Raw genomic sequence first — 23032 nt, forward strand, 5'->3', positions numbered from 1 at the left:
CCACTCTACAGCAAGAACCAATAAGAACGCGGTGTTTTTTGACTGGCGGGATCATCGACCAATGGAACCGCGGCGAGGGCGGGCGCGCGGGACGGGCCCGGCGGAGCGGGAGCGGCGCCGCCATTTTCGTGCCGGGGAGCGGCGGCGGCGGCGGCGTCGGGGAAGGTCGGGACGGCCGTGAGGGGCGGGACGGGCCCGGCCGGGATGGGGAGGGGTCTGAGGGGAGAGGAGGAGCCGACCGGGAGGGGAGGAGCCGACCGGGAGGGGCGGGGCTGACCGGGAGGGGCGGGGCTGAACAGAACTCCCGGTGCAGTTTGTGAGGGAGGGGGTGTGAGAGCGGGAACCGGGGGTGGATTTTTAATGCTAACTAAGGGGTGTGGTCTTGTATGTTAATTAGAGGGCGTGTACTTGCATACTAATTAGGGGCGGGGTATGAGGGTGGTCGTGTCTGCTCCTCCTCCCCTGCACAGGGCCCAGTGGTTCCCAGTTCATCCCAGTTCCACCTTCATTTCCCCCCTGTTCCCCTTTGGGCCTTCCCAGTTTGCCATAAAATATTCCAGCCGTTCCTCCCAGTCCATCCCGGTACTTTTCCAGGTCATTCAGGTCTCTTCCCATTGAACCCAGTCCATCCCAGTAACCCCCCAGTTCCTCCCAGTCTCACCGGTTGCTGCCCTCACAGGTGCTGGCACCATGGAGTACGAGCGCAGGTGAGGGGGGGACCTGGCGATCCCCAAAATGTGGGATCGGGTTGGGGGGTGGGAACATCTGGGCAGCTGTTGAAGACCCCCCATCAAATGGAATTCAGTATTTTGGGGAGGGAGGGGACATTTTGGGGGGCACCTCAGGGGGCATTTGGGGACTACTGAGGGCACAGGGGAGTTTGGGGGGACCCCGGAGGGTGAAAAGAACCATTTGGGGTGCAGGTTTGGGGTCCAGGATTTAAGGTGCAGATTTGGGATGGAGATTTGAGGTCCAGGATTTGAGGTCCAGATTTGGGGTGCAGGTTTGGGGTCCAGGATTTGTTGTGCAGATTTGAGGTGCAGGTTTGGGGTCCAGGATTTAAGGTGTAGATTTGGGATGCAGATTTGAGGTCCAGGATTTGTTGTGCAGGTTTGGAGTCCAGGATTTAAGGTGCGGGATTTGGGATCCAGATTTAGGGTCCAGATTTGGGCTCCAGGATTTGTTGTGCAGATTTGGGGTCTAGATTTGGGATGCAGATTTAAGGCCCAGGATTTGGGCTCCAGGATTTGTTGTGTAGATTTGGGCTCCAGGATTTGGGCTCCAGGATTTGAGGTTCAGATTTTGGGGACCCCCAGAGCTCTGGGCCCCACTGACCCTCACCCCCCCTCCCAGGGGTGGCCGTGGGGACCGCACGGGGCGTTACGGGGGTGCCCCTCCCCCCTCCGAGGACGGCTCCCGCACCCAGCGGGATCACGACTATCGCGACATGGACTACAGAGGTTATGGGGGACCCCCCGAGGGACCCCCCAATGCTGGGACCCCCCCTCAGGTGCGTGTGGGGAGCTGGGGAGGGGTCTCAGGTGGGTGCTGAGTTTTATTTTTATTTTGTTCAATGGGTGAGATGGTGTTTGTTGTTTGGGTTGGGATGTTTGTTGGTTTTTATGTGTGTTGTGGTTTTGTAAGCTGTGATTTTTGTGGTGTTTTGGTGAAATGAGGTAAAAGTATGATAAATATATAAATAGAATAACTAACCAAATGTAACTAGCAGTAAGGAAATAATACAAAATATGTAAGTGTACCTTAAGTAATTATATAAATATAAGTAATTAAATATTATATTAATTATATATAATATAGTAAATAATTAAATAATTAAAATCATAAATAAAATTTATAAAATTTTTAAATAATTTATAAAAATTTATAAAACTTATAAATAATTAAATATCATATATTAAGTATATAAATAATATTTACAATTATAAATATTACAAAATATATGCAATTAATTTTTAAAAATTTTATAAATTTTAATATATATAAACATAATAAAATTAACTTTTAGAAGATCTCTTAAGGATAACCTGTTGAATTAAAAAACCATACTTGAATTGTTCATATTTCTAATTCAGCACCTAACTGTGATTTGTAATATAAATTTTTTTGCCTAATTTTGAAGCATTGCTTAAGTTCATGATGAAGAAGGTGAGGAACAGGGATTAACTTTTATTTTAAAAACTTTTGTTCTATGTATGTATTATTATAAAACTTTAAACTATAAGGTTCTTCTTATATGATATTATTTGCTTTTATGTAAATTATACATTTATAATTTCAGAGGTTTTATTTAATTTTGGAAGTTTTCTTTATGATCCCAGGTTAAACGCAGTGGTTTGTTTTGGCAGTTATTATTTTTTAGTACAGAAAATACAAAACCTCAGTGCCTCCCTCCCCTGTTCCAGGGTTCCTACGAGAGCACGGAGCCGCCCCGGAAGCGGGAGCCGCCCCGGGAGCCTCCCCGGGAGCCCCCGGCGCTGCCGTTCGGCGCTGACGGCGATTACCGGGACCAGGATTACCGGGAGGGCGCCGAGGAGGAGCCGCGGGCCAGCACCATCGTCATGCTGCGCATGCTGCCCCAGGCGGCCACCGAGAACGACGTGAGCCCCGCCCCTGCCGAGGCCACGCCCCCTCCCGAGATAGCCCCGCCCCTATCCACAATGCTCCGCCCCCCTGCCATGATGGCACCACCACCTCTTCATCATGGCCCCGCCCCCTGTCGCCATATCAGGTCTCACTTCTGAAATGGCCCCGCCCACTAGCTGGGATGGCCCCACCCCTCTGTGCTGTGGCTCCGCCCCCTGCCATGATGGCACTGCTCTCTTCTGGGATGGCCCCACCCCTCTGTGCTGTGGCTCCGCCCCCTGCCATGGTGGCCCTGCTCTCTTCTGGGATGGCCCCACCCCTCCTTGCTGTGGCTCCGCCCCCTGCCATGATGGCACTGCTCTCTTCTGGGATGGCCCCACCCCTCTGTGCTGTGGCTCCGCCCCCTGCCATGGTGGCCCTGCTCCCATCTGGGATGGCCCCACCCCTTTTCATCATGGCCCCGCCCCCTTCTGCAATGGCTCATTTCACTTCTGAGATGGCTCCGCCCCCTAGCTGGGATGGCCCCATCCCCCTTTGCTGTGGCTCCGCCCCCTGCCATGATGGCACCGCTCCCTTCTGGGTTGGCCACGCCCCCTGGTCGGGATGACCCTACCCCATCCCAATCTGGGCTGGCCCCACCCCCCTAGCTCAGATGGCCCCACCCCTCTTCATCATGGCCCCGCCCCCTGCCGTGGTGGCACTTCTGACTTCTGGCATGGCCCTGCCCCAATTTAGGATTGCCCTGTCCCCTTCCTTGAATGGCCCCACCCCTCTTTGCTGTGGTCCCGCCCCCTGCCATGATGTCCCCATGTCCTCTCCAGGCCCTGACCTGGTGTCCCAGGTGATGTGGCCATGTCCGTGTGTCCCCGTGTCCCTGTGGGTGCTGTCCTATGTCCCCATGTCCCCATGCCCCAGGTGACGTTTCCCTGTGTCCCCATGTCCCCGTGTCCCTGTGGGTGCTGTCCTGTGTCCCCATGTCCCCATGCCCCAGGTGACGTTTCCCTGTGTCCCCGTGTCCCTGTGTCCCCATGGGTGTTGTCCCCGTGTCCCTGCGGGTGCTGTCCTGTGCCCCAGGTGCTGTGTCACGGTGCCCCCATGTCCCTGTGTCCCCATGTCCCTGTGGGTGCTGTCCTGTGCCCCAGGTGCTGTGTCACAGTGTCCCTATGTCCCCGTGTCCCCATGTCCCTGCGGGTGCTGTCCTGTGCCCCCGGTGCTGTGTCACGGTGTCCCCATGTCCCTGTGTCCCCGTGTCCCCACAGATCCGGGCACAGCTGCAGGCCCAGGGGGTGCAGCCCCGTGAGGTGCGGCTGATGCGCAACAAATCCTCAGGTGAGTCTGACCTGGGCCCCTCCCCTGCTCACCTGGGCCCCTCCCCCTCACCTGGGCTCCTCCCCCTCACCTGGGCCCCTCTCCTGGGCTCTCTTTAGGGTGGGGGGCACCCTGACATCCGGGTCCCTTGGAGGGAGGAGGGTCCCTGCCCTGCCCATGCCAGGGGGCACCCAGGGGGGGGTGGTCCTGTTCCTTAGGGGGCACCCAGGGGTGCTGGTTCCATCCCCAGGGGCACCCACTGGTGTCTGTCTCCTCCTTAGGGGCACCCAGGGGTGTCTGTCCCCTCCTTAGCAGCACCCAGGGGTGCCTGTCCTCTCCCCAGGGGGCACCCAGGGGTGCTGGTTCCATCCCCAGGGGCACCCAGGGGTGTCTGTCCCCTCCCTAAGGGCACCCAGGGGTGTCTGTCCCCTCCCTAGGGGTTTCTGTCCCTCCCAATGAGCTCCCTCAGGTTCTGGTTCCATCTTTAGGAGCACCCAGGGGTGCCAGTCTCATCTTCAGAAGCACCCAGGGGTGCTTCTGGCAGGCTTAGGGGGCAGCCAGGGGTGCTGGACTGACCTCAAAGGGTACCAGGGCTGCTGATCCCATTCCTAGGAGCACCCAGGGGTGCTGGTCCTTCTTCTTAGGAGCACCCAGGGGTGCTGGTCCCATCCCCAGGGGCACCCAGGGGTGTCAGTTCCCTCCCTAGGGGCACCCAGGGGTGCTGTACCAGACTCAGGGGGCACCCAGGGGTGCCTGTCCCCTCGATAGGAGCACCCAGGGGTGCTGATCCTGTTCTCAGAAGCACCGAGAGGTCCGTGTGTCTTTTTGGGAGCACCCAGGGGTGCTGGTCCCATCCCCAGGGGCACCCAGGGGTGCCTGTCCCCTCTCTAGGAGCACCCAGGGGTGCTGGTCCTCTCCCAAGGGGCACCCAGGGGTGCCAATGTCATCTCTAGGGGCACCCAGGGGTGCCTGTCCCCTCCCTAGGGGCACCCAGGGATGTGTCTGCCAGGCTTAGGGGGCACCCAGGGGTGCTGGTCCCATCTCTAGGGGCACCCAGGGGTGCTGCACCGGACTGGAAGGGCACCAGGGCCGCTGATCCCATTCCCAGGGGCACCCAGGGGTGCTGGTACCATTCCCCAGGGGCACCCAGGGGTGCCTGTCCCCTCCCCAGGAGCACCCAGGGGTGCTCATCGTTTCCCCAGGGGCACCCAGGGGTGCTGGGTTTGTCTTTAGGGAGCACCCAGGGGTGCCCATCCTGTCTTTGGGAACACCCAGGACTGCCTGTCCCCTCCCTAGGGGCACCCAGGGGTGCCAGTTCCATCTCTAGGGGCACCCAGAGGTGTCTGTCCCTTCCTCAGGAGCACCCAGGGGTGCTGATCTCCTCCGTAGGGGCACCCAGGGGTGTCAGTTTCCTCTTTAGGGGCACCCAGGGGTGCTTGTCCCCTTCTCAGGAGCACCCAGGGGTGCTGCACCAGGCTCAGGGGGCACCCAGGGCTGTTGAACCCATTCTAGGGGCACCCAGGGGTGCCATTCTTGTCATCAGGGAACACCCACAGGTGCTCTTTTTACCCTTAGGAGCACCCAGGGGTGCTTTTCCTTTCTTAGGAGCACCCAGGGGTGCTTGTCCCTTCTTCAGGAGCACCCAGGGGTGCTGTGCCAGCCTCGGGGGGCACCCAGGGGTGCCAGATCCAAAGCCAGGGATGCCAGACCTGTCCCCACATTCAGCCTAAGGGGCACCCAGGGGTGCCAGCCCCCTCCTCAGGAGCACCCAGGGGTGCTGAGCTCAGGTTTAGGGGCACCCAGGGGTGCCAGACCTGTCCCTAGACCCCTCCCCAGGAGCACCCAGGGGTGCTGAGCCCAGGTTCAGGGGCACCCAGGGGTGCCAGCCCAGCTCAGGTCGCACCCAGGTTCTGGAAGGGCACCAGGAGCACCCATAGGTTTCACCTTGGGGGTCCCCCGGGGGGGGTTCCAACACCACCCATGGGTGCCCTGCCCTTACCCCAGCGGCTCCCTGGGTGCCCTGTCCGTCCGTCCCCCCCTCCCCCACCCACCCCACCCCAGGGGGTCCCAGAGCACCCATGGGTGCCCCCCATGCCCCCCTCCCCCGTGGCCCATTCCAGGTCAGAGCCGTGGATTCGCCTTCGTGGAATTCCATCACGTGCAGGAGGCGGCCAGGTGGATGGAGGCCAACCAGGTGGGGGAGGGGCCGACGAGAAGGGGGAGGGGCCAACAGGTGGGGGAGGGGCCAATGGAAAGAGGGCGGGGCCATTAAAAAGGGGGAGGGGCCAATAAAAAGGGGGAGGGGTGAGGGCCTTGCCAACAGGTGGGGGGGAATCAAAAGAGAGAGGGGCCAATGAAAAGGGGGAGGGGCCAACAGGTGGAGGAGGAGCAAACGGGAGGGGGAGGAGCCACTGAAAAGGGGGAGGGGCCAATAGGAGGGGGAGGGGGCACTGAAAAGGGGGAGGGACCAATAGGTGGGGAGGAGCAAGCAGGAGGGGGAGGGGCCAATGAAAAGGGGGAGGAGCCAATAGGTGGAGGAGGAGCCAATGACAAGGGGGAGGGGCCAACATGTGGAGGAGGAGCAACCTGGGGGAGGAGCCAATAGATTGAGGAAGAGCAAATGGGAGGGGGAGGAGCCAATGAAAAGGGGGGGCAATAGGTAGGGGAGGAGCCAATGAAAAGGGGGAGGGGCCAACAGGTGGAGGAGGAGCAAATGAAAAGGGGAGGGGCCAATAGGTGGGGAGGAGCCAATGAAAAGGGGGAGGGGCCAATATGTGGGGAGGAGAAAGTGGGAGAGGGAGGAGCCAATGGAAAGAGGGAGGGACCAACAGGAGGATGAGGAGGAGCCAATGAAAAGGGGGAGGGGCCAATAGGTGGGGGAGGAGTGAGGGGAGGGGCCAATGGGGGTGGGGCCAACAGGTGGGGGAGGGGCAAATATGGGTGGGGCAGAGCAGGTGGGGGAGAGGAGGGGTGGGGACAGGGTTTATGGGATGGTGCTGCTGTGTACTGGTCCATACTGGTCCATACTGGTCCGTACTGGTGGCCGTGTCCCCGCAGTCAGGGATGGGCACAGAGGCCTCATGCATGTCCCAGTGTTCCCAGTACAGCTGCTGGTGCCACCTGGGACGACCTCTGGTGCCCCTCAGAACGGCTCCTGGTGCCCCCCCTGAATTCCAGCCCTGGCACCCCCAAATTTCTGTCCTGGTGCCCCCCTGGTGCCCCCCAATTCCAACCCTGGTGCCCCCCTGGTGCCCCTCAAAGCGAGTCCTGGTGTCCCAAAATTCCAGCCATGGCACTGCCCTGGTTTACAGTTTGGGGGTCCCCTGGTGCCCCCCCAGATTTGTGTTCTTGTGCCCCCCCCAGGTGTCCCCCAGATTCACACCCTGGTGTCCCCCAAATATCCCCCAGATTTGTGTCCTGATGCCCCCCTGGTGTCCCTGAATTCCAACCCTGGTGCCCCCCAATTCCAACCCTGGTGCCCCCCAGATGCCCCCCAATTCCAGCCTTGGTGCCCCCCAGGTGCCCCCCGGTTTCAGCCTTGGTGCCCCCCAAGTGCCCCCCAGATTCACACCCTGGTGCCCCCCAAGTGTCCCCCAGATTTGTGTCCTGGTGACCCCCAGATTTGTGTCCTGATGCCCCCCAGGTGCCCCCCCAGATTTGTGTTCTTGTGCCCCCCCAGGTGCCCCCCTGCTTTGTGTCCTGGTGCCCCCCTGGTGTCCCTGAATTCCAACCCTGGTGCCCCCCAATTCCAACCCTGGTGCCCCCCAGATGCCCCCCAATTCCAGCCTTGGTGCCCCCCAGATGCCCCCCAATTCCAGCCTTGGTGCCCCCCAGGTGTCCCCCAGATTTGTGTCCTGGTGCCCCCCAGATTCACACCCTGGTGCCCCCCAGGTGCCCCCTGGACTCACACCCTGGTGCCCCCCAAGTGCCCCCCAGATTCACACCCTGGTGCCCTCCAGGTGCCCCCCAGATTTGTGTCCTGGTGCCCCCCAAGTGTCCCTGAATTCCAACCCTGGTGCCCCCCAGATTCGTGTCCTGATGCCCCCCAGATTCATGTCCTGATGCCCCCCAGATTTGTGTCCTGATGCCCCCCAAGTGTCCCTAAATTCCAGCCCTGGTGCCCCTTGTGGGACAAGCCCTGGTGTCCCCACCTCAAACCTTGCTGCCCCCCAATTCCAGCCCTGGTGCCCCCCAGATTTGAGTCCTGGTGCCCCCCCTGTGCCCCCCCGGGCCAGGCTGGGTCACCCTGTGCCCCCCCTGACCCCCCCTGTGCCCCCCTTAGGCCGGGCTGACCCTGCTGGGGCACCGCGTGTCCCTGCACTACAGCGACCCCAAACCCAAAATCAACGAGGACTGGCTCTGTGCCAAGGTGAGGGGCACTGGGGGGCACTGGGAGAGCACTGGGAGAGCACTGGGAGGGCACTGAGGGGTACTGGGAGGGACTGGGGGACACTGGGAGGGCACTGGGGGACACTGGGGGGCACTGGGGGGCACTGGGAGGCAGTGGGGGGGCACTGGGGGACATTGGGAGGGCACTGGAAGGCTCTGGGAAGGACTGGGGGGGCACTGGGAGGCAGTGGGGTGGCACTGGGGGACACTGGGAGTGCATTGGGGTGCACTGGGTGGCACTGGGAAGGACTGGGAGCGCATTGGGGGACACTGGGAAGGACTGGGTGGCACTGCGAGGGCATTGGGGGGCATTGGGGGACACTGGGGGACACTGGGAGTGCATTGGGGTGCACTGGGTGGCCCTGGGAGCGCATTGGGGGACACTGGGAAGGACTGGGGGGCACCTGGAGGGAATTGGGGGGCATTGGGGGACACTGGGAGGGCACTGGGGACACTGGGAGGGCACTGGGAGAGCACTGGGTGGTAATGGGGGCCACTGGGAGGGCACTGGGGGACACTGGGCAGGCATTGGGGGACACTGGGAAGGACTGGGTGGCACTGGGAGGGACTGGGGGGCACTGAGAGGGCACTGGGAGGGACTGGGTGGCACTGGGAGGGACTGGGGGGCACTGGGGGAGACTGGGAGGGCACTGGGAGGGACTGGAAGAGCATTGGGGGGGCACTGGGAGGGCATTGGGGGGACACTGGGAGAGCACTGGGTGGCACTGGGAGGGCACTGGGGGACACTGGGAGGGCACTGTGGGGTCCTGAAAGGATTTTGGGGAGATCCTGGGGAGTTTTGGAGAGGTCCTGGACAGCTTGAGAGGTTTTGGGGTGCTGAATTTTTGGGGTGCTGAATTTTTGGGGTGCTCTGGGAGGGGTGGGTTTGGTGGGGGATCCAGGGCAGTTTTGGGGTTTGGAAGTTTTGGGGTGTGACAAACTCGGGTTGTGACATTTTTGGGGTGTGACACTTTTGGGGTGTGACACTTTTGGGGTGTGATATTTGGGGGTGCAGTGGATTTGGGGTGCAGAAGTTTTGGGGTGTGACACTTTTGGGGTGCAGCAGTTTTGGGGCTGTGACGTTTTTGGGCTCTGACATTTTTGGGGTTCCCAGTGTGGGGTGCAGAACTTCAAGCGCCGTGAGAAATGTTTCAAGTGTGGCGTCCCCAAAGCCGGTGAGTGACCCCAAATCCCGGGATTTTACCCCAAAACTTTGGGGGGCGCTCCCCTAAACTGCCTCAAACCTCCCCACAATTATTGGGGTACCCCAAACGTGCAGGGGAGCCCCTGGTTTTGGGGTTGAATCCCCACTTTTGAGGGATTCAACCCCAAGGGATTTGATTTTGGGGTTTCCTGGGGTTTTTTGGGGTTCTATCACTGATTTTTGGGGTTTTTTTTGGGGTTCAATCCCTGATTTGGTTTTTTTTTGGGGTTGTTTTGGGGTTTTGTGGGGTTTTTTTAAGGGTTCCATCCCTAAATTTGGGGGGGTTTGGGGTTTTTGGGTTTTTTGGGGGGTTCAATCCCTGATTTTTGGGGTTGTTTGGTTTTTTTGGGGGTTCAGTTTCTGATTTTGGGGTTGTTTAGGGAGTTCAATCCCTGATTTGGGGGTTTTTTTTGGGTGTTAAATTCCTGATTTTGGGGTTTTTGGGTGTTCCATCCCTGATTTTGGGTTTTTTGGGGGGGTTCAGTTTCTGATTTTGGGTTTTTTTGCGGGTTTTAATCCCTGATTTTGGGTTTTTTTGGGAGGTTTCAGTCTCTGAGTTTGGGATTTTTGGCATTCAGTTCCTGATTTTGGGGTTTTTTTGGGGGTTCACTTTCTAATTTTGGGGTTTTTTGAGAGGTTAAATCCCTGATTTTGGGCCTTTTTTTGGGGGGTATTTTTTTGGGGGTCCAGTCTCTCATTTTGGGGGGCACAATCCCTGATTTTGGGCCTTTTTTTGGGGATTCTTTTGGGGTCCAGTCTCTCATTTTGGGGGGCACAATCCCTGACTTTGGGCCTTTTGTTGGGGGGGAATTTTGGGGTCCAGTTTCTGATTTTGGGGCTTTTTGGGGGTTTTTTTTTGGGGTCCAGTCTCTCATTATGGGGGGCACAATCCCTGATTTTGGGCCTTTTATTGGGGGGGAATTTTGGGGTCCAGTTTCTGATTTTGGGGTTTTTTGAGAGGTCAAATCCCTGATTTTGGGCCTTTTTTTGGGGATTTTTTTGGGGTCCATTTTCTGATTTTGGGGGGTTTTTTTTGGGGTCCAGTCTCTCATTTTGTGGGGCACAATCCCTGATTTTGGGGATTTTTTTGGGGGTCCAATTTCTGATTTTGGGGATTTTTTTTTGGGGTGCAGAGGCCGAGCAGAAGGGCCCGGGGGGTCCCCGGCCAGAGCTGGTCCCGGGGGGGGGAGGGGGGCTCCTGCCCCTCCCCCAACCCTACGGCCCCACCCTCGGGGGTCCCCCCGGGGGTTCCCAGGGGGGCACCGAGCCCGGAGCTGACAACGCCAACGACAGTGAGTGCAGGGCCAGGGGGGTTTGGGGGGGCATTTCTGGGTGGATTTGGGGATTTTTGGGGATTTTTTTCGGGAATTTTGGGGGATTTTTTAAGGAAATTTAGAGGATTTTGAGGGGGGGGGGATTTGGGAATTCTGGGGGGTTTTTGAGGGGTGGGGGCTTGAAGGGGAACCTCGGGGAGGATTGGAGGGATTCAGGTGTTCCCAGTGTTCTCCTAGGTGTGGCCAGGTGTCCCCAGGTGTGCCCTCAGGTGTCCCCAGGTGTGCCTGAGTATCCCCAGGTGTGCCCTCAGGTGTCCCCAGGTGTGCCTCCAGGTATCCCCAGGTGTGCCTCCAGGTGTCCCCAGGTGTACCCCCAAGTATCCTGAGTTATCTCCAGGTGTGCCCAGATGTTCCCAGGTGGATTCAGGTGCCCACAGGTGTGTCTAGGTGTGCCCAGGTGTCCCCAGGTATCGCCAGGTGTTCCCCGATGCCCCCAGGTGTGCCCCCAGGTATGCCCAGGTTTGCTCAGGTGTACCCAGGTGCCCCCAGGTGTGCTCAGGTGTGCCCCCAAGCATCCTGAGGTATCTCCAGGTGCCCCCAGGTGTGCCCTCAGGTATCCCCAGGTGTGCTCAGGTGTGCCCAGATGCCCCTAGATGTGCTCAGGTGTGCCCCCAGGTGTGTTCAGGTATGCCCAGGTGCCCCCAGGTGTGCCCCCAGGTATGCTCAGGTGTGCCCAGGTGCCCCCAGGTGTGCCCCCAGGTGTGCCCCCAAGCATCCTGAGGTATCTCCAGGTGCCCCCAGGTGTGCCCTCAGGTATCCCCAGGTGTCCCCAGGTGTGCCCAGGTGCCCCCAGGTGTGCCCTCAGGTATCCCCAGGTGCCCCCAGGTGTGCCCAGGTGCCCCCAGGTGTGCCCCAGGTATCTCCAGGTGCCCCCAGGTGTGCCCAGGTGTCCGTGCTGTGTCCCCCCAGCCATCATCCTGCGGAACCTGCACCCCCAGAGCAGCCTGGAGTCCATCCTGGCCGCCCTCGCCCCCTTCGCGGCGCTCTCGGCCGCCAACGTGCGCGTGATCAAAGATCGGCAAACGCAGCTGAACCGCGGCTTCGCCTTCGTGCAGCTCAGCACCATCGTGGTACTGGGAGGGACTGGGGGGGACTGGGAGCACTGGGCGGGACTGGGAGGGACTGGGGGGAACTGGGAGGGACTGGGGGATTTGGGGGGAACTGGGGCATGATCAAAGATGGGCAAACGCAGCTGAACCGCGGCTTTGCCTTCGTGCAGCTCAGCACCATCGTGGTACTGGGGGGGACTGGGAGGGACTGGGGGGAACTGGGGGGGACTGGGAGGGACTGGGCAGAGTGAGGGGGACTGGGAATTCCTGGGATTTACTGGGGGGACACTGGGGGAGACTGGAGAGAAGGAACAGAGGGGGATTGTGGGGGTTTAGTCACCATCATGGCGGGAACTGGGAGGGACTGGGAGGGACTGGGAGGGACCAAAGGGGCTGGATGCCACCGCTGGCCCCGCCCATGCCCCGCCCATGCCCCGCCCATGCCCCTGCAGGAGGCTGCGCAGCTGCTGCAGATGCTGCAGGCCCTGCACCCCCCCCTGCACATCGACGGCAAGAGCATCAACGTGGAGTTCGCCAAGGGCTCCAAGAGGTGAGGGGGCGTGGCACCGCACATGGGCGTGGCATTGTGCCAGGGTGTGGCACCACACCTGGGCGTGGCACCGGGCCTGGGCGTGGCATTGTGCCAGGGTGTGGCACCACACCTGGGCGTGGCACCGGGCCTGGGCGTGGCATTGTGCCAGGGTGTGGCACCACACCTGGGCGTGGCACTGGTCCAGGGTGTGGCACCGCACCTGGAACCCAACCTGTCCCCACATCCTGCGTTGTTCCTACACCTGGCACAGGCTCCACCCCCAGACTCCACCCCCCTGGCACCACACCTGGCACAGGCCCCGCCCCTTAGCCCCGGCACAGGCTCTGCCCCTTAGGCCCCACCCTTGGTTACAGGCCACACCCCCTGGCACCACACCTGGAACAGGCCCCACCCACAGCCCCAGCCCAGTACCTGTGACACTTCCCAGGCTCCGCCCACTCCCTTAAGCCACGCCCTCCACGATTAACCCCACCCCACATGCCACACCCTGCCACAAAGCCCCACCCCCTTAGCCAAGCCCCACCCCTTTGCCATTTGGCCCCTCCCACCCAGCCCTTCCCAGGCCTCAGGCCCCGCCCCTTACACAAAGCTCCACCCGCAGGGATGTGCAGGGGGCGGGGCCTGGGGAGGGGCCCCCTCGTGCCAGCGCCGCCTCCGTCGCCTCCACGGCCATCGCTGCTGCCCAGTGGGCACTGTCACAGGTGAGGCACACCTGGGTAGGGCAGGGCACTGTCACAGGTGAGGGCACACCTGGGCAGGTGAGGGCACTGTCACAGGTGAGGGCACACCTGGGCAGGTGAGGGCACTGTCCCAGGTGAGGGCATTGTCACAGGTGAGGGCACACCTGGGCAGGTGTGGGCACTGTCACAGGTGAGGCACACCTGGGCAGGGGAGGGGTACACCTGGGCAGGGGAGGGGCACTGTCACAGGTGAGGGGAACTGACACAGGTGAGGGCACACCTGGGCAGGCGAGGGCACTGTCACAGGTGAGGGGAACTGTCACAGGTGAGGGCACTGTCACAGGTGAGGGCACACCTGTATGGGTGGGCACTGTCACAGGTGAGGGCACTGTCACAGGTGAGGGGCACACCTGGGCAGGGGAGGGCACTGTCACAGGTGAGGGCACTGTCACAGGTGAGGGCACACCCGTATGGGTGGGCACTGGCACAGGTGAGCTCTGTCAAAGGTGGGCACTGTCACAGATGGGTGGGACTGTGGAGTGTGGCCTGGGCGTGGCCAATGAGTGGGAGGGGCCTGTGGACTTGAGGGCGGGGCTTTAATGGAGGGGGCGGGGCTTGATGAGTGTGCAGTGCCTGGTTATCAAGGGGGCGTGGTTTAAACATGAGGGGTGAGGCCTATGGGGAAGGGGGCGTGGTTTGGTTGCTGTGGGCGTGGTTTCACAGTGAGGGGGCGTGGTCAGAACTGTTCCTGCTCCCACCTTTTGAAAAGGATCGTTAGGAGTTTCTTTTATTTTTGTTACAAGTGTTTAAAATAATATTTTGTGTTTAACGTTAAACGTTTCTTATTCTTACGCACATTATAAATATATTATTATGTATATAATAATAAATAATTATTATTTATCATCTATAATTATAAACACATTATTATATTTATATATTAAATTTCATTAGTTTTATTGTAACCTACTAAAAAATTACAAAATAGTTAATTAATTTTCTCAACAAAATACTTTAAATTGCCTAATAAATAAATAACACATTGTTTTTGCTTTTAATTTAGTAGCTAATTTTAGCATCTTATATAGACTTTTATAGACTTATATAGACTTTTAAAATATTTAAATTAAGTTATATGCATTGAATTTAGTTTAAAGTAAATAGAAGTAAATTAAGCTTTAATTGTATAAATATATATTTTAATATAGTTGCAGTTTTAATAGTTATTATTTTTATCCTATATATCAACCATTAAATTATTGAAATTATTTACATTTACTCCAGTATAAATTAAAAGTAATTTAAACCTTAATTGTGTAACTAAGTCTATTTTTATACATGTAAGGATATATATATTTATTTATTATCATTGAACTATAGAAATTAGATTATTTATATTTATTCCAGTATAAATTAATTTAAACCTTAATTGTGTAACTAAGTATATTTTTATACATGTAAGGATATATTTATTTATTTATTATCATTGAACTGTAGAAATTAGATTTATATTTATTCCAATATAAATTAAAGTAATTTAAGTCTTAATTGTGTAACTACGTCTATTTTTATACATGTAAGGATATATATATTTATTTATTATCATTGAACTATTGAAATTAGATTATTTATATTTATTCCAATATAAAGTAATTTAAACCTTAATTGTGTAACTATGTCTATTTTTATATATGTAATAATATATATATTTATTTATTATGTAAAACAAGTTAGTTTTGTTTGAAAACAGCCTATTATCCTTACAAATTTCTATTTTCCAGTATAAAAAGTTTAAAGCTTTTTAAAATTTGAATTTTCCTCTCTGCCCCCAGGCAGCCCCAGGTGGGGACACGCCCTGGGCTGGGGGGGAGGAGCCCAGCGCTGACTTCAGCGGCTTCTACCAATCAGAGGAGCCCTTCCCCGGGCCTGGCCCCGCCCTCTACAGCCCCGCCTACCTGAAAGGAGCCTCGGCCCCGCCCCCCGGCCCCGCCCTGCCTGGCCCCGCCCCTGCCAAGGCCGACGGCCCCGCCCCCGGTGAGTGCTGGCACAGAACCAGGGGTGGTTCCTGTCCCAGGTGTGACCTTGTGCCCCCCAGGTGTCCCCAGGTGTGACCTTGTGCCCCCCCAGGTGTCCCCAGGTGTGACCTTGTGCCCCCCCAGGTGTCCCCAGGTGTGGCTCCCTCCCCCCTGGGTGTCCCCAGGTGTCCCCAGGTGTCACCTTCATCCCCCTCAGGTGTGACCCCCTCCCCTTCTCAGGTGTCCCCAAGTGTCCCCAGGTGTGGCCTCTCCTCCTTCTCAGGTGTCCCCAGGTGTTCCCAGGCCCTCCCCAGGTGTCCCCAGATGTTCCCAGGGCCCTCCCCAGGTGTGGCCCCTCCCCTCCCCAGGTGTCCCCAGGTGTTCCCAAGTGTTTCCAGGTCCTCCCAGGTGTTCCCAGGTGTGGCCCCTCCCCTTCTCAGGTGTCCCCAGGTGTGGCCCCTCCCCTCTCCAGGTGTCCCCAGATGTTCCCAGGTGTTCCCAGGCCCTCCCCAGGGTGTGACCCCTCCCCTTCTCAGGTGTCCCCAGCTGTCCCCAGGTGTGGCCCCCTCCCCTCTCCAGGTGTCCCCAGATGTTCCCAGGTGTTCCCAGGCCCTCCCCAGGTGTGACCCCTCCCCTTCTCAGGTGTCCCCAGCTGTCCCCAGGTGTGGCCCCTCCCCTCTCCAGGTGTCCCCAGGTGTTCCCAGGCCCTCCCCAGGTGTCCCCAGCTGTGCCCCCTCCCCTTGTCAGGTGTCCCCAGGGTGTGGCCCCTCCCCCTAATGACGTCACCCCTCCCCCCGCAGGTCCGGAGGAGCCGCCCCAGGACCCCCTCGGGGGGGAGGAGGTGGGGGAGGGGCAGCAGGGGGGGGGGCCCTTCCCCCCCTCGCGCCCCCCCCTGGCTCCCGCCCCCTACCCCTCCCCCACCACCGAGACCCCCACGGCGACACCCCCGGGACCCCCCCGGCCAGGTGGGACCCCAAAAACTGGGGGGGAAGGGGAAGGGAAAGGAGCCAAAATTGGGGAGGGGTCCCAAAATTTGGGAGGACCCTAAAAAATGGAGGGGTCATGAAATGGGGGGGACCCCAAAAATTGGGTGGGAGAGGTTGTGGAAGGGAGGGGGGACCCCAAAAATTGGGGCAGAAGGGGAAGGGAAAGAAGCCAAAATTGAGGGGTGGGGGTGTCCCCAAAAATCACAGGAGAACCCCCAAAAATTGGGGGGGGAAGGGGAAAGAAAAGGAGCCAAAATTGGGGAGGGGTCCCAAAATTAGGGAGGACCCCAAAAAATCGGAGAGAGAGGGGAAGGAAAAGGAGCTAAAATGGGGGGGGAGGGGTCCCAGAATTTGGGAGGACCCCTAAAAATTGAGGGGTCGTGAAATTGAGGGGGGACCCGAAAAATGGGGGTGGGAGGATTTCTTAAAGTGAGAGGGGGACCCCAAAATTTGGGGGAAAGGGGAAGGAACCAAAATTGGGGAGGGGGGGTCCCCAAAACTCAGAGGAAGACCCCAAAAATTGAGGCAGGGGTTGTAAAATTGAGGGGGGACCCCAAAATCCGGGGTGAGCAATTGGGGGGGGATCCTTAAGGGGAGGGGAGAGACCCCAAAATTTGGGAAAATTGAGGCGGGGGCTTAAAATGAAGGGGAACCCCAAAAAAAGGGGGAGTTTGGTGGGGGGTTGGAGGGGTTTTGGGGCTGGGGGTTCATTTTGGGGTGCTCCCCTCCCCCCCCCCAGGCCTACTCGGGACCCCTCAAGGCCGAGACCCCAAATTCGGCCCCCACGGGGCCCCCCCCGGCCGCCCCCCCCAGCAGCGACGGCTACGGGCAGTACCGTGAGTGGGGGAGGGGAGCAGGGGGGATTTTGGGGGGTCCTGGGGGGGTTTGGGGGGTCCTGAAGGGCATTTGAGGGGTCCTGAAGGGGATTTGGAGGGGTCCTGAGGGATTTTGGGGGGTCCTGAAGGGGATTTGGGGGGGTCCTGAGGGAGGTTTGGGGGTCCTGGAGGAGGCTTGGGGGGTCCTGAGGGAGGCTTGGGGGGTCCTGAGGGAGGTTTGGGGGTCCTGGAGGGAGGTTTGGGGGGGTCCCTGAGGGAGGTTTGGGGGTCCTGGAGGAGGTTTGGGGGTCCTGGGGGGGTTTGGGGGGTCCTGAAGGGGATTTGGGGGGGTCCTGGGGGAGGCTTGGGGGGGTCCTGGGGGGGTTTGGGGGGGGTCCTAGGGGGAATTTTGGGGGGTCCCTGGGGGAGATTTGGGGCATCCATGGGGGGGATTTAGGGGGTTCTGGAGGGGATTTTGGGGGGATTTTGGGCATCCTGGGGGGGATTTGTGGGGTCCTGGGGGGGAGAACTGGGGGAATTTGGGGGGGATTTTGGGGGTCTTGGGGGAGATTTAGTGGGTCCTGGGGGGATTTTGGGGGTCCTGGTAGGGATTTTGGGGGAATTTGAGGCATCCTGGGAGGATTTTGTGGGGTCCTGGGGAGACTTGGGGGGGATTTTGGGGATCCTGGGGGAGATTTGGGACATTCTGGGGGGGATTTGGGGGAGATTTGAGGCAGATTTTGGGGGGTTCTGGGGGGGATTTTGGGGGTCCTGAGGGAGGTGTGGGGGGGATTTTGGGGGGTTCTGGGGGGACTTGGGGGAGATTTAGAGGGTCCTGGGGGAGATTTAGACGATTTTGGGGGATTTTGGGGGGTTCTGGAGGGGATTTTGGGGGATTTTGGGCCTCCTGGGGGGAGAACTGGGGAATTTGGGGGGGATTTTGGGGGTCTTGGGGAGATTTAGAGGGTCCTGGGGGCATCTTGGGCGGATTTAGGGGGGTTCTGGGGGGATTTGTGAGGGATTTTGGGGGTCCTGGGGGGCATTCTGGGGTGATTTTGGGGGGATTTGAAGGGGATTTTGGGGGTTCTGGAGGGGATTTTGAGGGACCTGAGGGGAATGTGGGGATCTTTGGGGCCCCTGGGGGGAGAATTGGGGGAATTTGGGGGGGATCTTGGGGGGTTCTGGGGGGGATTTAGAGGGTCCTGGGGGGACTTTGGAGGGGATCTTGGGGCATCCATGGGGGGATTGTGGGGGGTCCTGAGGGAGGTTTGGGACATTTTGGGGGGGTTTCAGGCAGATTTGGGGGGTTCTTGGGGGGATTTTGAGGGGATTTTGGGGGTTCTTGGGGGAGATTTAGAGGGTCCTGGGGGATTTTGGGGAGATCTTGGGAGATTTAGGGGGGTTCTGGGAGGATTTGTGAGGGATTTTGGGGGTTCTGGGGGATTTTGGGCAGATTTTGGGCATCCTGGCGGGATTTGGGGGGGGTCCTGGGGGAGGTTTGGGACATTCTGGGGGGGATTTGGGGGGGAATTGAGGCAGATTTGGGGGGATCTTGGGGGGATTTTGAGGGGATTTTGGGGGGTTCTGGGGAGATTTTCGGGGGTCCTGGGAGGGATTTGGGGGGTTCTGGAGGGGATTTTGGGGGGATTTTGGGCATCCTGGGGGGATTTTGAGGGGCCTGAGGGTATTTGGGGGGATCTTTGGGGCCCCTGGGGGGAGAACTGGGGGAATTTGGGGGGGATTTTGGGGGGTTCTAGGAGGGATTTTGGGGGTGATTTAGAGGGTCCTGGGGGATTTTGGGGGGATTTTGGGGGTTCTGGGAGGATTTGGGAGAGATTTTGGGGGTCCTGGGAGGGGATTTTGGGGGTTCTGGGGAGATTTAGGGGGTCCTAGGGGGATTTTGGGGGTTCTGGAGGGGATTTGGGGGGGGGGGGTCCTGAGGGAGAATTGGGGTGATTTTGGGAGATTTGGGTAAAATTTTGGGGGATTTGGGGCATCCTCGGGGGGGGAATTTTGGGGAATTCTCAGAGGGAATTTTGAAGAAAGTGAGGGGGAATTTTGGGGGATCCTGGGGCAATTTTGGAGAATTTGGGGGAATTTTGGGAGATCCTGGGAGGGGATTTGGGGGGAATTTTGGGAGAATTTTGGGGGGAATTTGGGAGAATTTGGGGAAAGAATTTTGTGAGAATTTGGGGGTTAATTTTGGATCAATTTTGGGGTCATTCTGGGCTTTTCCCACGCCGATCCCAACCCTTCAAACCCCAAATTTCCTCCCAACCTTTGGGGGCATTTTTGGGGGATCCTGGGGGCCACCCCAAACATTTCAGGGACCCCCAAAATTTTTGGGGGACCCCCCAAAAATCGCCTTTTTTGCCCCCCTCAGCCGTGCCTGACGTCTCCACCTACCAGTACGACGAGACCTCGGGCTACTACTACGACCCCCTCACGGGGCTCTACTACGACCCCCACTCCCAGGTTTGGGGTTTTGGGGTGCAGGGGGGAAGAATTTGGGGTCCCCCCAAAATTTGGGGTGAAAAAAAGCGAAGTTTTGGGTGAAAAAATTGGAATTTTGAGCGAAAAAATTGAAGTTTTAGAGCTGAAAATGGTATTTTTAGGGGTAAAACCACGGATTTAGGGTGGGGGTTTGGGGTTTTGGGGTGCGGGGGGAGGAATTCGGGGTCCCCCAAAAATTTGGGGTGAAAAAAATGGAATTTTGAGCCAAAAAAATGGAAATTTTAGACCTGAAAGTGGTATTTTCTACTACGGACCCCCTCACGGGGCTCTACTACGACCCCCACTCCCAGGTTTGGGGTTTTGGGGTGCAGGAGAAGAATTTGGGGTCCCCCAAAAATTTGGGGTGAAAAAAAAGCGAAGTTTTGGGTGAAAAAATTGGAGTTTTGAGCAAAAAAAAATGGAAATTTTAGACCTAAAAATGGTATTTTAAGGAGATGATTTTTGATGTCTTAAGGGGCGATTTTGGGGGGCGATTTTTGGGGTTTCACGGGATGATTTTTGGGTACAAAGAGGCGATTTTGGGGGTGATTTTTGGCGTTCCAAGGGTGGGGTTTTTGGGGTGCAAAGTGTGGGTTTTGGGGTTCTAAGGATGGGGTTTTGGGGTTCCAAGGGTGGGGTTTTTGGGGTACAAAGGGGCAGTTTTGGGGTACAAAGAGGCGATTTTGGGGGGTGATTTTTGGGTACAAAGGGTGGGGTTTTGGCATTCCAAGGGTGGGATTTTTGGGGTTCCAAGGGTTGGTTTTTGAGGTACAGAGTGGGGTTTTTGGGGTGCAAATGGGCAGTTTTGAGAGGTGACTTTTAGGGTTTCTAAGGGTGGGTTTTGGGGTTCCAAGGATGGGGTTTTTGGGGTACAAAGAGGCGATTTTGGGGGGTGATTTTTAGGCGCTCTGAGGGATGATTTTTGGGGTGCAAAGGGTGGGGTTTTGGCATTCCAAGGGTGGGATTTTTGGGGTACAAAGGGGCAGTTTTAAGAGGTGACTTTTAAGGTTTCTAAGGGTGGTTTTTGGGGTACAAAGGATGGGGTTTTTTGGTGTTCCAAGGGTCGGTTTTTGGGGTGCCAAGGCTCGGTTTTTTGGGGTACAAAGGGTCGGTTTTTTGGCATTCCAAGGGTCGGTTTTTTGGGGTTCCAAGGCTGGGTTTTTGGCATTCCAAGGGTCGGTTTTTGGGGTTCCAAGGGTCGGTTTTGGTGTTCCAAGGATGGTGTTTTTGGGGTTCCAAGGGTCGGTTTTTTGGGGTTCCAAGGCTGGGTTTTTGGCGTTCCAAAGATGGGTTTTTTGGGGTGCAAAGGGTCGGTTTTTTGACATTCCAAGAGTGGGGTTTTTGGGATACAAAGGGTCGGTTTTTTGGGGTGGCCAAGGGTGGTGTTTTTGGCATTCCAAGGGTGGGTTTTTGGGGTACAAAGGGTCGGTTTTTGGGGTACAAAGGGGCAGTTTTAAGAGGTGACTTTTAAGGTTTCTAAGGGTGGTTTTTGGGGTACAAAGGATGGGGTTTTTTGGGGTACAAAGGGTCGGTTTTTTGTGTTTTCCAAGGGTCGGTTTTTTGGCGTTCCAAGGCTGGGTTTTTGGGGGGGTGCCAAGGCTGGGTTTTTGGGGTTCCAAGGGCCGGTTTTTTGGGGTGCCAAGGGCCGGTTTTTGGGGTGCTGACCCCCCCCCGCCCCCCCTGCAGTACTATTACGACGCGGGGGCGGGGCAGTACCTGTACTGGGACGGGGACAGACGCACCTACGTGGCCGCCCCCCCCGCCGAGCCCCCCCCGGGACCCCCCGGGGCACCCCCGGCGCCCCCAAAGAGCCCAAGGACAAAAAGGGAGAAACACAAAACCAAAACGGCCCAGCAGGTGAGGGGGGGGGAGACCCCAAAAATGTCCCTGGGGGTCTCTGGGGTGTCCATGGGGTGCCTTTGGAGGGGTCTCTGGGTGTCCCTGGGGGTCTCTGGGTGTCCCTGGTCACTCTGGGGTGCCCCTGGGTATCCCTGGGGGTCCCTGGGGGTCTCTGGGTGTCCCTGGGTGCCCCTGGGAGCCTTTGGGGGGGGGTTATCTGGGTGGCTCTGGTCACTCTGGGGTGTCCCTGGGGGTCTCTGGGTGTCCCTGGGTGTCCCTGGGGGTCTCTGGGTGTCCCTGGGGTGTCCCTGGTCACTCTGGGGTGTCCCTGGGGTGTCTCTGGTCATTCTGGGAGTGTCCCTGGGTGCCTTTGGGGGGTCTCTGGGGTGCCCCTGGGGGGCCTCAGGGTGTCCCTGGGGGTGTCCCTGGTTTCCCCTGGGTGTCCCTTGGGGTCTCTGGGTGCCTTTGGGGGGGGGGTCTCTGGGTGTCTCTGGTCACTCTGGGGTGCCCCTGGGTATCCCTGGGGGTCTCTGGGGTGTCCCTGGGTGCCTTTGGGGGTGTCTCTGGGTGTCCCTGGTCACTCTGGGGTGTCCCCGGGGTGTCCCCGGGGTGTCCCTGGGGTGTCCCTGGTTTCCCCTGGGTGCCTTTGGAGGGGTCTCTGGGTGTCTCTGGTCACTCTGGGAGTGCCCCTGGGTGCCTTTGGGGGTGCCCCTGGTCACTCTGAGGTGCCCCTGGGGTGCCCCTGGGGTGTCCCTGGGGTGTCTCTGGTCACTCTGGGGTGCCCCTGGGGTGTCCCTGGTTTCCCCTGGGTGCCCCTGGGGGTCTCTGGGGTGTCCATGGGTGCCTTTGGAGGGGTCTCTGTGTGTCCCTGGGGTGTCCCTGGTTTCCCCTGAGTGCCCCTGGGTGCCCCTGGGGATCTCTTTGTGCCCCTGGGGGTCTCTGGGTGTCCCTGGTCACTCTGGGGTGTCCCTGGGGTGTCCCTGGGGTGTCCCTGGTATCCCCTGGGTGCCCCCCCAGCCCATTTTGCCCCCGTTTTCCCCCGTTTTCCCCCCAGATTGCCAAGGACATGGAGCGCTGGGCGCGCAGCCTCAACAAACAGCGCGAGAGCGGCCGCAGCTCCGGGCCCCCCCCGGCCCCGCGCGAGGACGAGCGCAGGGAGGCGGCGGCGGCCGACGCGGGCTACGCCATCCTGGAGAAAAAGGTGGGGTCTGAGGGGTTTATTTTGGGGTTTATTTGGGGTTTATTGGGGGGGTTTGGGGGCTTTTGGGGAGGTTTGAGGAGGTTTGGGGGTTTTACAGGGGGGTTTGGGGGAGGTTTGTGTGGTCATGGCCGACGCTGGCTACGCCATCCTGGAGAAAAAGGTGGGGCTGGGGGGGGTTTGGGGGGTTTATTTGGGGTTTATTGGGGGTTTGGGGGGTTTGGGTGGTCATGGCCAATGCGGGCTACGCCATCCAGGAGAAAAAGGTGAGTTTGGGGGGGTTTATTTGGGGTTTGAGGGGGTTTGGGGGGGGTTTGGGGGGGTTTGGGTGGTCATGGATGATGCGGGCTATGCTATCCTGGAGAAAAAGGTGAGTTTGGGGGGGTTATTTGGGGTTTATTGGGGGGTTTGGGGGCTTTTGGGGAGGTTTGGGTGGTCATGGATGATGCTGGCTGCGCCATCCTGGAGAAAAAGGTGGGGTTTGAGGGGTTTATTTGGGGTTTATTTGGGGTTTATTGATGCTGGCTGCGCCATCCTGGAGAAAAAGGTGGGGTTTGAGAGGGTC

General features: G+C 58.2%; 1 protein-coding gene across 1 annotated transcript in view; it reads left to right on the forward strand.

Annotated features, from left to right (window-relative positions):
- Nucleotides 1–41: 41 nt before the first annotated feature.
- RBM10 (RNA binding motif protein 10) overlaps nt 42–23032 on the forward strand; it is a 27902-nt gene continuing 4911 nt past the window's right edge. The window contains 18 exon segments of the mRNA XM_071419304.1: nt 42–165; nt 680–707; nt 1354–1510; nt 2424–2618; nt 3864–3933; nt 6033–6106; nt 8195–8281; nt 9416–9476; nt 10639–10797; nt 11749–11909; nt 12341–12438; nt 13043–13142; nt 14954–15155; nt 15937–16142; nt 16787–16958; nt 19321–19412; nt 21117–21287; nt 22324–22496. Of these exon segments, the coding sequence (XP_071275405.1) occupies nt 691–707; nt 1354–1510; nt 2424–2618; nt 3864–3933; nt 6033–6106; nt 8195–8281; nt 9416–9476; nt 10639–10797; nt 11749–11909; nt 12341–12438; nt 13043–13142; nt 14954–15155; nt 15937–16142; nt 16787–16958; nt 19321–19412; nt 21117–21287; nt 22324–22496 (2195 nt within the window). The 5' untranslated portion in view covers nt 42–165; nt 680–690.

This window comes from Agelaius tricolor, unplaced genomic scaffold (genome assembly GCF_023055355.1).
Source record: "Agelaius tricolor isolate 1412-34295 unplaced genomic scaffold, bAgeTri1.0.p SCAF_104, whole genome shotgun sequence".
Taxonomy (NCBI): domain Eukaryota; kingdom Metazoa; phylum Chordata; class Aves; order Passeriformes; family Icteridae; genus Agelaius; species Agelaius tricolor.